The sequence below is a fragment of the Saccopteryx bilineata genome, chromosome 5 (genome assembly GCF_036850765.1).
Source record: "Saccopteryx bilineata isolate mSacBil1 chromosome 5, mSacBil1_pri_phased_curated, whole genome shotgun sequence".
Lineage (NCBI taxonomy): Eukaryota > Metazoa > Chordata > Mammalia > Chiroptera > Emballonuridae > Saccopteryx > Saccopteryx bilineata.
Genome location: NC_089494.1, coordinates 38,873,668 through 38,887,539, shown reverse-complemented (window position 1 = coordinate 38,887,539; position 13,872 = coordinate 38,873,668). Strand labels below are relative to the sequence as shown.

Genomic DNA, 13,872 nt, shown 5'->3' with positions numbered 1-13,872 from the left:
GGGCAACGCCCCGGAGGGGCAGAGCGTTGCCCCTGGTGGGTGTGCCGGGTGGATCCCGGTCATGCGGGAGTCTGTCTGACTGTCTCTCCCCGTTTCCGGCTTCAGAGAAATACAAAAAAATAAAAAAATAAAATAAAAAAAAACTACCATATAACACAATTCTATTTAATGGTTAAATGCATGATTCTGTCTTTGGGAAGTTATATGATTCTTGGAGTATAAAAAAAAAAAGTATACAATAAAGTTTTAAACTCTCTGAAAGACACTCAAGTAGCCAGGAAAGGAGACTTTTCCCATGTCAGCAGTACAGGATGAAAATTATCCTACTGTTCTTTCTAGTGCTACCTTAAACCAGGTGGTTAGTAGGTAATTACCCAAACAATTTCTGAAACAACTAGAGGAGGAAGTAACAAACAAAGAAGCACATATGCTGGTTCAAAAAGCATGTAACATTTTGGCTTTCAACAGAAAGCCCAGTTTATGCCTCAGCTAGAAGGAGCAAATATTTTAAATTTGTTTTACAATATTAAAACGTGATTAATCTCTTTCAACTTTTTTTTTTTTTTTTTTTTTTTTTTTTTTGTATTTTTCTGAAGCTGGAAACAGGGAGAGACAGTCAGACAGACTCCCGCATGCACCCGACAGGGATCCACCCGGCACGCCCACCAGAGGGCTACGCTCTGCCCACCAGGGGGCGATGCTCTGCCCCTCCGGGGCGTCGCTCTGCCACGACCAGAGCCACTCTAGTGCCTGGGGCAGAGGCCAAGGAGCCATCCCCAGCGCCCGGGCCATCTTTGCTCCAATGGAGCCTTGGCTGCAGGAGGGGAAGAGAGAGACAGAGAGGAAGGAGGGAGGGGGGTGGAGAAGCAAATGGGCGCCTCTCCTATGTGCCCTGGCCGGGAATCGAACCCGGGTCCCCCGCACACCAGGCCGACGCTCTACCGCTGAGCCAACGGGCCAGGGCCTCTTTCAACTTTTTAGATTGGAACTGAGGGCAACGAGGAGAAAGGCTCTGGACTCTCCACAAAATCCCTGAAACAATGGGTCCGTTTGGAAATCTCAATAGCTGGAGATGTGTAGCCCTGTTTCTTGATCTAATTTTTTCAAGTGGTTAAAAATGTTTATGAAGGTCACTGGACTGGTAGCCCTAGGGACTTGAATCACTCAGCCAGGGAATAGTAACTCGGGGCAGGTCAGGTATCCTACGGCAGTCAAGGTTTGAAGGCATCTGGTTCCGTTTCATTGCTAGGTAGAAAGAAATCTTCTACCTAAGAAATAATGTGCCTTGGGTTTTTTTATTTTATCAAGTTAATTGTTACAGAGACCCCAGGAAAGGGTGATGGGCATATTTGTGCAGTTCATGAAACAAATAATATTTTTACAAAGGCAAATAATATTTTTTAAAATATTATACAAATAATATTTTTAGTCGAGATAATACAACAAACAACTAAATAAATTAAACTGGAAAGGGTTTAGGGATCCTTAGCTAACTCTCTTTTTAATTTACAGGTGGGGAAACCATGTCCCAGTGAGTTGCTAATGAGAATGTTGGTGGCTAGGAGGGCAAGAATAAAATAGTTTTAGAATTAACCCACTGTTATCTCCCTGGTCAAAGTCATCCTCATCATTGCTTGCCTGTTTGTCTTCCTTCTGCTTTTACTCTTTTACAATTTAAACTCAACATGCTTTTAAAACAGAAGTCATATCATGTCACCTGTCTTCTTAAACTTCTTCAAATGGTTTCCTACTTTGCTCAGAGTAAAAGTCAAAGTCCTTACACTGGAGTATGAGGTCCTCTGGGGCCTGCTGAAGCCACGTGTGGCTCCCCGCCCCTTCCTGACAGGTCAGACTCACCCTCTGCCACGCGCCCTCTCTGCTCCCCCCCAGCCACAGTGCTTCTCTTGCTCTTCTGGTACCATGCCAAGCATGCTCCCACCTCTGTACTTCTGCCTGGAACACTCTTCTGTCCGTTCTCAGCATGAGTAGCTCTAAGGCATCCATTCATGGCCTCTCGGCTGTGCAAAACACGCCCTGTCTGCCATCTCGATGCTCCCTCGCCTGCTGATGCCATTGTAGCACACGCAGCGCCTCTCCCCATCTGTCCTGCTATAGATTTACTTGCCTATTGTCTCCCCTAGGTTGGAAACTCTACCAGGACAGAGGCCGGGTTTTATTACATCTCCAGCTCCAGGAACAGTGCTTAGTACATACACAGTCAGTATATGTCAAATGAAAGAACGGTATTCTTGTTAATAATAGTGAGGATGAAGCGAGCTGATTGCACAGATGTACCAGGTACTGTCCGGCCTGCTTCACGTGCATTAACTCAGGCCATTCCCCCAGTGCCCCTGTGACAGCGGTACTGCTATCCTCCCCATCTTGTGGGTGGAGAAACTGAGACATGAGGGGTTAGGTACTTAGTCGAGATAATACAACAAACAACTAAATAAATTAACAAACTGGAAAGGGTTTGGGGATCCTTAGCTAACTCACTCTTTTTAATTTACAGGTGGGGAAACCAGGTCCCAGTGAGTTGCTAATGAGAATGTTGGTGGCTGGGATTTCCTCTCTGTATGTACTTCTAGGCCCGGCCAGCTGCAGACCTATCAAAGACCAACTCTTTCCAATGACATCATGCCCTGTCTTTCTATGACTCGAAACCCACAGCGCGTAGCAGAGCACCTGGCATACAATAAGTTCTAAACAATAATTTTATAAAAAAATGAATGAGGGGATAGAATTTTTGGAAGGTAAGACAGTCTCTTCTCAGATTATCAGTAGGCTTGGCGATGCCATCAACCCCACTTTCAAGGGACATCAGGATTCTGTCTGAGATCGTCTTTCAAATGGCCTCTCCAGGCGCAGCGAGTGCTGTCTGTGACCCTCAGCTTTGGGGTGACTTCCCAGGAAGGTGGGCAGAGATATTAAGAAGCAAACTTTAGAGGAACCAATACTGAAAGCCAACTGGTATGAATTTTTTTTACATATAAGTATCCCACTAACCATCCACCTTTTCCATCCAAATTCCATGTCTAGAAACAAAGATTTATGCACATTTTAGCCTGACTTCACTGGACCCAAAGTGTGTATGTGTGTGTCTGGTGGACGTGTTGGTGGGCGTGACAGAGGGTGGTGAGTGGGGTGCCAACAGATGTGCTGGTGAGTACATGGGGGGACAGTAGTGGAGGGAGGGCCACGCAGTGCAGTATGACACGGTCACCCTAACCCTTGTGGGGTGGCTCTGTCCCCTCTCACCTCCTCTGTGCTCTCCAAAATGTCCATCTCAATTTTTCATCAGAATGACACTGGAGAGGTGCTTATGTATGCATGGTATCAAGAGGAATGCTGTAACAATTAAACAGAGACCCTGCCCTCTTGACCCTTTCCCGTGCCCAGCCGCTGGGTGCATGCAAACATCTTTGTGGCCGTGGACGGAGGGCTTTCGATTCCACAGCACCTTGGGCAACTGAGTGGCTGTGGCTGGGCGTGGCTGCCAGTCAGAGAGGCTCTGAGGGAACCGCTGCTGACTGCTCGCTGTTAGCAGGGCGCTATCTGAGGCCGGGTGGTGGCAGCGGTCCCAGCTCAGTCACCCCCACGAAGAGTTTGGGGATCGTCACTCTAAGCACTTCTCTTCATTACTGGGATGTGGAGGGGAAGCTCTACTGGTGACAGAATAACTCTTCGTCCCCGCCTTCCCAAACCTCACCCAGCCTGAGACCTCGGAGAGCTGGCGTCAGGCAGTTATGGACGCGCTCACCTTGCTCTCACAAGTCCGTGCTGAAATACCTCACGAGTTTTTAACTGGGGTTTTAAAATGTGGTATTTTAATCACCTGTAGGTTGAATACTTGTGGATTTTTTATAATCAAATCTCTTAAACTGAAATATTTTCTTTGAACTTCCTCAGTTTATTGTTAAACATTGTTAAAATTTGTAACTTTCATTTATTAAGTACACTGTGGTAAAGGCTTTGTGCACATTATCTCTTTTCCTTTGCCTTCGTTTTACAGATGAGAAAACCGAGGCTCAGACAGGGTGAGTAATGTGCCTAAGGTCACCCGTGGGTGCAGCTAGGATTGGAACTTGAAGCCGTCTTTCTCTTCACAGCCTGCGCCTTTCCCCACATACTGCCTTCATCACCAGTGATTTCGGCAGCACTATGCTTTCATTTTAAGAGCAGCCCAGTTTTAGGGATGCTCAGGTTCTTTCTGTAACAAGCAGAGTTGCCCACAGCATCGCACTTACAGCTAAGTGGAGCGGACTCTTGGTAGCACTGGAATCTGAGTCTTCAAAGCCACTGTTGGTTCTTTCCAAAAGCTGTGGAGATGAAAAGAAAACAACAGTATGTAAGTGCAATTTGCAAAAGGTGTCAGTCCTATGTTATGGATACTAGTGTCAGCATAATTGAGAAAAGAGCTGTCAAAAACAGGCTTTCACACTTCAAAAGATGCCCAGCTTCACCAATCTGGAAAAATAATTCCTATCAGGTCCACATTTTACCCTCCAGATGGTCGTAATGAAAAAATTACAATGCCTTGTTTTATTCCATTAAACAATGGTAATGTTTATTCCATTACCAAACACACATTTACTTGCGGTCGTGTTGGAAAAGACATAGGAAGCTCCCTCTCTCGTGGAGCTTATGTTGTAGAGAGGGAAAGCAGACGAACAAATAAACACATAAATAAAAAATCTCTGGTACTGATGTATGCTATAATGAAAATAAAATAGTGTGATTGAGATAGGAGTGACTGGGAGGTCACTTCACAGCTGAGGGTCAGGGAAGGCCTCTCCAAGGAGGTCACATGAAAGTGAGACCTGAATGAAAAGAAGGATGTCACCAAGTAAAGGTGTGGCAGGAGAGTATGCTGGGAGGAGGGGGTGGTCAGTGCAAATGCATCAAGTGGGGACGAACATGGAAAGCTCAAGGGACAGAAAGGCTAGTGTGACCAGGACATGATGTTGGCCAGTATATCAGGAAAAAGACATTCGCAGGGAGTCTTGGTGGAAAAACAAATTGTTAAGACATTTCTGGACAATTTGTGCTTACCTTTGACCATAGGAGTTAATTTCTAGTAAATAATTACACAGTGTATAATGGTGCATGTATAAAGAAACTTAGTCATTCAACAAACATTTGATAAATCATCAATGTGATCACCGATGTGCTCAGACACTGTTTCATGCACTGAGGATTCAATAATAAATATTTTTTTAAAAACCATTTTTCTTATAGGGGTGGACAGACAATAAAAGAAAGGAGTGTGTAGTTAATAGAAAGTGGTAGGTGCAATGGACAAAAATAAAATGGAGAAGGAGACTTTGGAGGGCCAGGGGGAGGTCTGTTTGCAACTTTAAGTAAGGAGACCAGAGAAGGTCCTACTGAGGAGGTGATGATGGCCTAGCAAAGTCTTGAGGACGATGGGAGAGCCTCGTGGATACCTGGGAGAAGCATTCCGAGCACGGGGCCAGCAATCGCCAAGTCCCCTTGGGACAGGTATGCTTAAGAACACCGAGGGGCTGAGGCAAAGTGAGCAAGAACGAGAATGACAGGAAAGGAAATCAGAGAGATGGTGGTGGTGCAGGTGCTGGTGTCATAAGGAACTTTCTAGGTGCTTAGAAGGATTTTGATTTTTATCTTGAGTGGGATAGAATGTCACTGGGGTGTTTTGAGCAGATGGGTGACATGTTCTAACTTTTAGGGAGGGCACAGAGACCACTGGTGAGCTGGGGACATCATCCAAGAGTGAAAGAAAAGTGCCTTGGACCAGTGGGCAGCAGGAGAAGTGGAGAGAAGCAGTTGGTTGGTGGAGATTTCGGAAATAGAATAAACAGGATTTGCTGAGGAACTAAATGTGAATGCAGGAGAAATAAAGATGAACCAGGAATGACCCCTGGGATTTTGTCCTAAGCACATGAAAGGATGGAGGTTCCATGAACTCAGATGGACAGGACTATGAATGGGAAATTTTTAGTGGGAAAGAGCAGAAGTCCAGTTCTGGAAATGCTAAGTTTGAGATGTTTTTAAAGCATCCAAAGAAACATGTTAACCCGGCAGCTGTTGGACACATGGGTGTGGAGTTCCGGGTACTGAAACCTGCAGGACTGGATGAGACGAGCAAGGGAGTAAAGTAAACAGAGACGACTGAGTCCTGCAGCAGCCAACATGAAGAGCTGGAGAGATGAGGAGGAGCCAGCAGGATACAGACTGAGCAGGTAAACTGGAAGGAATGCCAGGAAAGTGTGAAGTTCTGGGAACCAAGGAAGGGGGCGTATCAGCGAGAGAATGAGCAGCCATGTCAAAGTCCTGGTAGGTCGCGTGAAATGAGGCCTGAGAATTGACCGCTGCATTTAGCAACATGGAGGCTACTAGTGACTCAGGAGCAATTTATCAAAACGCTATTTATTAAAAAAAAAAGAAAAAAGACTTTCAGTAGAATAGGAATCAAGTCTTCTTTGAATGTTTGATAGAATTCACTAGTATAGCCGTCTGGGCCTGGACTTTTATTTTTGGAGAGGTTTTTAATGGTTTTTTCTATTTCTACTCTACTAATAGGTGTGTTTAGGCTTTCTGCTTCTTCTTGACTCAGTCTAGGAAGGTTGTATTGTTCTAGGAATTTATCCATTTCTTCTAGGTTGTTGAATTTAGTGGCATAAAGTTTTTCATAGTATTCTACAATAATTCTTTGTATATCTACGGTGTCCGTGGTGATTTCTCCTCTTTCATTTTGGATTTTGTTTATATGAATTCTTTCTCTTTTTTCCTTGGTAAGTCTTGCCAGGGGTTTGTCAATTTTGTTGATCTTTTCAAAGAACCAGCTCCTTGTTCTATTAATTTTTTCTATAGTTTTTCTGTTCTCTATTTCATTTATTTCTGCTCTGATTTTTATTATCTCCTTTCTTCGGCTGGTTTTGGGTTGTTTTTGTTCTTTTTCCAGTTCCTTAAGGTGTGAAGTTAAGTGGTTCACTTGGGCTCTCTCTTGTTTGTTCATATGGGCCTGAAGTGATATGAACTTCCCTCTTATCACTGCTTTTGCTGCATCCCAGAGATTCTGATATGTCGTATTGTCATTTTCATTTGTCTGTATATATCTTTTAAATTTTTATTTATCTATTTATTTATTTATTTTGTATTTTTCTGAAGCTAGAAATGGGGAGAGACAGTCAGACAGACTCCCGCATGCGCCTGACTGGGATCCACCCGGCACGCCCACCAGGGGGCGATGCTCTGCCCACTGGGGGCGATGCTGCTCTGCCCTCCGGGGTGTCGCTCTGCCGCAACCAGAGCCACTGTAGTGCCTGGGGCAGAGGCCAAGGAGCCAGCCCCAGCACCCGGGCCATCTTTGCTCCAATGGAGCCTTGGCTGGGGGGGGGGGGAGAGAGACAGAGAGGAAGGAGAGGGGGAGGGTTGGAGAAGCAGATGGGCGCCTCTCCTGTGTGCCCTGGCCAGGAATCAAACCCGGGACTTCTGCATGCCAGGCCGACGCTCTACCACTGAGACAACTGGCCAGGGCGAACCTGTATATATCTTTTGATCTCTGCGCTTATTTCTTCTTTGACCCATTCATTTTTTAAAAGTATGTTGTTTAATTTCCACATTTTTGTGGGATTTTTTCCCTCTTTTTTGCAGTTGAATTCTAGTTTCAAGGCTTTATGATCAGAAAATATGCTTGGTACAATTTCAATTTTTCTGAATTTGCTGATGTTATTTTTATGGCCAATTCTTGAGAATGATCCATGTACACTAGAGAAAAATGTATACTCTGTCGCTTTGGGATGAAGTGTCCTGTAGATGTCTATCATATCCAGGTGCTCTAGTGTTTCGTTTAAGGCCACTATATCTTTATTGATTTTCTGTTTGGATGACCGATCTAGAGCCGTCACCGGTGTATTGAGGTCTCCAAGTATGATTGTATTTTTGTCAGTTTTTGTTTTTAGGTCAATAAGTAGCTGTCTTATATATTTTGGTGCTCCTTGGTTTGGTGCATATATATTAAGGATTGTTATGTCTTCTTGATTCAGCATCCCCTTAATCATTATGAAATGACCATTTTTGTCTCTGAGTACCTTTACTGTCTTTTAGTCAGCATTATTAGATATGAGTATTGCTATGCCTGCTTTTTTTTTGGATGTTATTTGCTTGGAGTATTATACTTCCAAACACATTTTATGAGGCCAACATAACCCTCATACCGAAACCTGGCAAGGATGGCACAAAAAAAGAAAACTACAGACCAATATCTCTAATGAATACAGATGCTAAAATACTAAACAAAATACTGGCAAATTGAATACAACAACATATTAAAAAAATAATACATCATGATCAAGTGGGATTCATCCCAGAATCTCAAGGATGGTTCAACATATGTAAAACAGTTAACGTAATACAACATATCAACAAAACAAAGAACAAAAACCACATGATCTTATCAATAGATGCAGAAAAGGCATTTGATAAAATATGTTTTATCAAATCTTTTATCTTAAACTTTATGTTTAAGACACTCAACAAAATGGGTATAGAAGGAAAATATCTCAACATGATGAAAGCTATATATGATAAACCATCAGCCAACATCATATTAAATGGCATAAAACTGAGGACTTTCTACCTTAAATCAGGAACAAGACAGGGTTGTCCACTCTCTCCACTCTTATTTAACGTGGTGGTAGAAGTTCTGGCCAGAGCAATCAGACAAGAGAAAGAAATAAAAGGCATCCATATCGGAAAAGAAGAAGTAAAGCTATCACTTTTTGCAGATGATATGACTCTATACATCGAAAAGCCCAAAGACTCCACAAAAAGATTACTAGAAACAATAAACCAATACAGTAAGGTCGCAGGATACAAAATTAACGTACAAAATTCCATAGCCTTTCTATATGCCAACAATGAAATATTAGAAAATGAACTCAAAAAAATAATCCCCTTCACGATTGCAACAAAAAAAAATAAAATACCTAGGAATAAACATAACAAAGAATGTAAAGGACCTATATAACGAAAACTACAAAGCATTGTTAAGGGAAATAGAAAAAGATACATTGAAATGTAAAAATATTCCTTGTTCTTGGATAGGAAGAATAAATATAATCAAAATGGCCATATTACCCAAAGCAATATATAAATTTCATGCAACTCCCATCAAAATTCCTATGACATTCTTTAAAGAAATGGAACAAAAAATCATCAGATTTATATGGAACTATAAATAACCCCGATTAGCCAAAGCAATCCTAAGGAAAAAGAATGAAGCTGGGGACATTACAATACCTGACTTCAAACTATATTATAAGGCCATGACAATCAAAACAGCATGGTATTGGCAGAAAAATAGACACTCAGACCAATGGAACAGAATAGAAAGTCCAGAAATAAAACCACATATATATGGTCAAATAATTTTTGACAAAGGGGCCAAGAACACACAATGGAGAAAAGAAAGCCTCTTCAACAAATGGTGCTGGGAAAACTGGAAAGCCACATGCAAAAGAATGAAACTCAACTACAGCTTGTCCCCTTGTATGAAAATTAATTCAAAATGGATCAAAAATCTAAATATAAGACCTGAAACAATAAAGTACATAGAAGAAGACATAGGTACTAAAATCATGGACCTGGGTTTTAAAGAGTATTTTATGAATTTGACTCCAAAGGCAAGAGAAGTGAAAGCAAAGATAAATGAATGGGACTACAGTAGACTAAAAAGTTTTTGCTCAGCAAGAGAAACTGACAACAAAATAAACAGACAGCCAACTAAATGGGAAATGATATTTTCAAACAACAGCTCAGATAAGGGCCTAATATCCAAAATTTACAAAGAATTTATAAAACTCAACAACAAACAAACAATCCAATAAAAAATGAGAAGAGGACATGAACAGACACTTCCCCTAGGAAGAAATACAAATGGCCAATAGATATATGAAGAGATGCTCATCTTCATTAGTTATTAGAGAAATGCAAATCAAAACTGCAAGGAGATATCACCTCACACCTGTTAGCTTAGCTAATATCAACAAGACAGGTAGAACAAGTGTTGGAGAGGCTGTGGAGAAAAAGAAACCCTCATTCACTGTTGGTGGGACTGTAAAGTAGTGCAACCATTATGGAAGAAAGTATGGTGGTTCCTCAAAAAATTGAAAATAGAACTATCTTATGACCCAGAAATCCCTCTACTGGGTATATACCCCAAAAACTCAGAAACATTGATACGTAAAGACACATGTAGCCCCATGTTCATTGCAGCATTGTTCACAGTGGCCAGGATATGGAAACAACCAAAAAGCTCTTCAATAGAAGACTGGATAAAGAAGATGTGGCACATATACACTATGGAACACTACTCAGCCATAAGAAATGATGACATCAGATCATTTACAACAAAATGGTGGGATCTTGATAACATTATACGAAGTGAAATAAGTAAATCAGAAAAAAACAGGAACTGCATTATTCCATACGTAGGTGGGACATAAAAGTGAGACTAAGAGACATTGATAAGAGTGTGGTGGTTAGGGGGGGGAGGTAGAGAGAAAGGAGAAAGGGGGAGGGGGAGGGGCACAAAGAAAACTAGATAGAAGGTGACAGAGGACAATCTGACTTTGGGTGATGGGTATGCAACATAATTGAATGACAAGATAATCTGGACATGTTTTCTTTGAATATATGTACCCTGATTTATTGATGTCACCCCATTAACATTAATAAAAATTTATATATATATATATAAAGTAAATAGCAACAGGGATGAATTAAATAAATTATAGTGATATATACCACCTCTTATGATAAATTTTGCCTTGTTATGTTGCCTTTAAGTTCTTTGCATGGTGATGCATCCTAGAGGACTGAAAATCCAACACCCACCGAAAGCCCCGATGTGCATGAACATGGTCACACTCACATTCACGCCAGCCTCTGACTGGCGGGCATGGGCTGCCCTGTGTGGCCCTACACTGCAGAGGCTGAAAACTTCAATATCCTAGACTCCTTAGAGCTATGATTTAGGTTCTTCCCAACAGATCCACTCACCTGAAATTTTAAAGACAGATGTGAACAGAGGACATCTCTGGGATTTCTATGGCAAGTGCCATCAGGAAGACTTGTGTGCTTGTCTTCAGCTTCCTGTGTACCAGCTACTGGTTTAGTGAGAGTAGAAAAGAACAAGGCACAGGGATGGAGAGCACCCGCTTCTGCCAGTGTGCATCAGGCAGACGAGGTGTGGCTATCAGGCCGATAGTTGCGGCAGTGACGAGCCTGTCCCCATCCACCGGCTAGACTGATGTGTCTATGGAGCAGCCATTCCGGTGGCTGCTTTCTGATTCCCCGTCTCCCTGAGCACAGGGAAGGGGCAGCAACCTTGACAGTCCAAGTTCATCAGTTCAGACTTACTTCTGGGGGAACGGTCTATAGAGTCCCCTCGTTTAGACCTTCCAACAATCTTGTAAACACCTCTTTTAAAAAATCAAATCTTTTTCAAAATAGCTAGCATGGTTTCTGTTTCCTTCAAATGAATCCTGACTGATTCAAAGAGTAATACAGATTATTATAGAAGTTTTCTTAATGGGGATGGTGAAGGGAAATTAGACCACTCAATACCCTGGGAGAAGCCTTCCTAAAATCCACTTTACCCATTTTTCTCCCTGGAAATCTCAAAGTTGTCAAGGGGAAAACACATTTTAAAGCCAGATCTGTGGAATGATACCATTTTCAACTAAAAAATATTGGACTGGCATGACATATGCAGAAAAGAAGCCTAGAAATACTGTATTTTTCTCTCCATAAGATGCACTTTTCCCCTCCAGAAGTGGAGGGGAAAATACCCATGTGTCTTATGAAGCAAAAAATATGGTATTTTAAAAAATATTTCAACATACCATTTGGTTCAGAATTTTTTTTTTCTTATTTTTCTCCTTAAAACCCTAGGTGTGTCTTATGGAGCGAAAAATATGGTACATCCCTTAAAATATTTGACAAAATGACCTGAGAATGAGATTATGGATGAGTTTTACTTTTTCTTTTTTATCTTTCTTGATTTTTTTCCAGTGACTGTAATTTTCATAATCAGAAAAACACTAAAGCTCTATTTGGAAAAAAACTATTAACCTTTCTTTTTCTTTTTCTTAGATCTTATTTATTGACTTTTAGAGAGAGGAGAGAGAGCGAGGTGGGGGGAGGAGCAGGAAACATCAACTCCTACATGTGCCTTGACCAGGCAAGCCCAGGGTTTCGAACCAGCAACCTCAGCATTCCAGGTCGACACTATCCATCGTGCCACCACAGGTCAGGCCCTTTTCTTTTATTTTAAAAATTGATGTTCACAGACCCCTGGGTAGGTCCAGAACTCTTTTCTAGTCAATGCATGGGGAACAAAGTGTTTGGATTCTTTAGTAGATCAAATAACAGTGTAAAATTTATCATCTAGGCTCTGGCCGGTTAACTCAGTGGTAGAGCATTGGCCTGGTGTGTGGATGTCCTGGGTTTGATTCCTGGTCAGGGCACACAGGAGAAGCGCCCATTTGTTTCTCCATCCCTCCTCCTCTCTCATTTATTTCTGTCTCTCTGCAGCCATGGCTCGATTAAAGCAAGTTGGTGACCCCAGGTGCTGAGGATGGCTCCATGGCTTCCGCCTCAGGTGCTAAAAAAATGGCTCCGGTTGCAACGGAGCAAGGACCCCAGATGGGCAGAGCATCGTCCCCTAGTGGGCTTGCCTAGTGGATCCTGGTCGGGGCACATGCAATAGTATGTCTCTGCCTTCCCTCCTATCACTAAAAAAAAAACCCCCAAAAAAACAAAAACCAAAAAATAAAAACAAAAAAATACCTTAGCATCTAAAAGCACATAATTTCAAGTTTGCAAATAATACAAATAATTGTATTGAAAGTGTGAGATATTTTATGTTTGTTTTCATTAGTGTGAGACTAGAATATGGAATTTAAACAATCCAGGTATGCTGGAATAATGAGAATTTAATTTTAACTTCAAAGAAAATAACTTTAAAACCAATCTGCCTTACATAGTTGAAATAAAAGCAGCTTTAACTGCTGAGAAGGCTAGAAAACAGCTGTTCATTGGTTTGTTTTGCAACATTATCACCTGCAAGACTTCCTGGAATTGACCGTGTGTACCAACTCCAAATCCGGTCCTCGAATGAACTTTTAATCAAAGGAACACAGAATCATTTCCACCATTATCACAAACACGATGAACAGAGGCAAGAAGACAATATACTGTTTACAGCCACAAATTAGGCATGTTCCCAGAAGATTAGTTATGGAATATCATTTTCCACACACGTACTTTGTGCAAATAGCAGGTGACATTTTATTTCAATCACTCGCCAAGTATCTGTTGAGAATTCCTGCGCAAGACTCTGGGTTAGATATCAGGATTCAACTGTGCACCCAACATATACGGTCACTGACTCAACAGAAGAACTTAAAAGCTAGTGGAAAACCCACAGAAGTTAACAGGTCATAAAAATAATGAGGCAGGAGCTAGAATAAAAGATGCTATGGGAACACAAACAGATATCTGACATAACCTTGGGGGTCAGAGAAGACTGACCTATAAAGGAAGGTCTAGCCAGACTGGGGCAGTAGGAGTCAGTGAGGCAAGGGGTCAAGGGAAATTCCAGGCAGGAGGAAGAGAATGTGGCAGCGGTGAGCACAACAATCTTCAGTAAGATGAGAGCAGCATGTAGGGGCGAGGAAAGAATGAGGAGCAATGAGGCTGGAAACGTAAGCATTAGACAGATTAGGTACAGGGTGATCGTATTATAATTGTGTAATCAGGGACATTTTTGAGAATGATAATTGTGCTAGGACAGCAGTTGTAGACCTGGGCATTAAATCAGGACAATCA

The 13,872-nt window shown here is 41.9% G+C and overlaps 1 protein-coding gene across 13 annotated transcripts in view; it reads right to left on the bottom strand.

The window, feature by feature from the left end:
- The window catches only part of ANKRD44 (ankyrin repeat domain 44), a 354,643-nt gene that overhangs the window by 39,762 nt on the left and 301,009 nt on the right, over positions 1-13,872 (bottom strand). For all 13 annotated transcript variants that reach the window (XM_066233603.1, XM_066233606.1, XM_066233614.1 and 10 more), the window contains exon 17: positions 4,248-4,319. In XM_066233603.1, the coding sequence (XP_066089700.1) occupies positions 4,248-4,319 (72 nt within the window). The remainder of the gene's footprint in view (positions 1-4,247; positions 4,320-13,872) is intronic.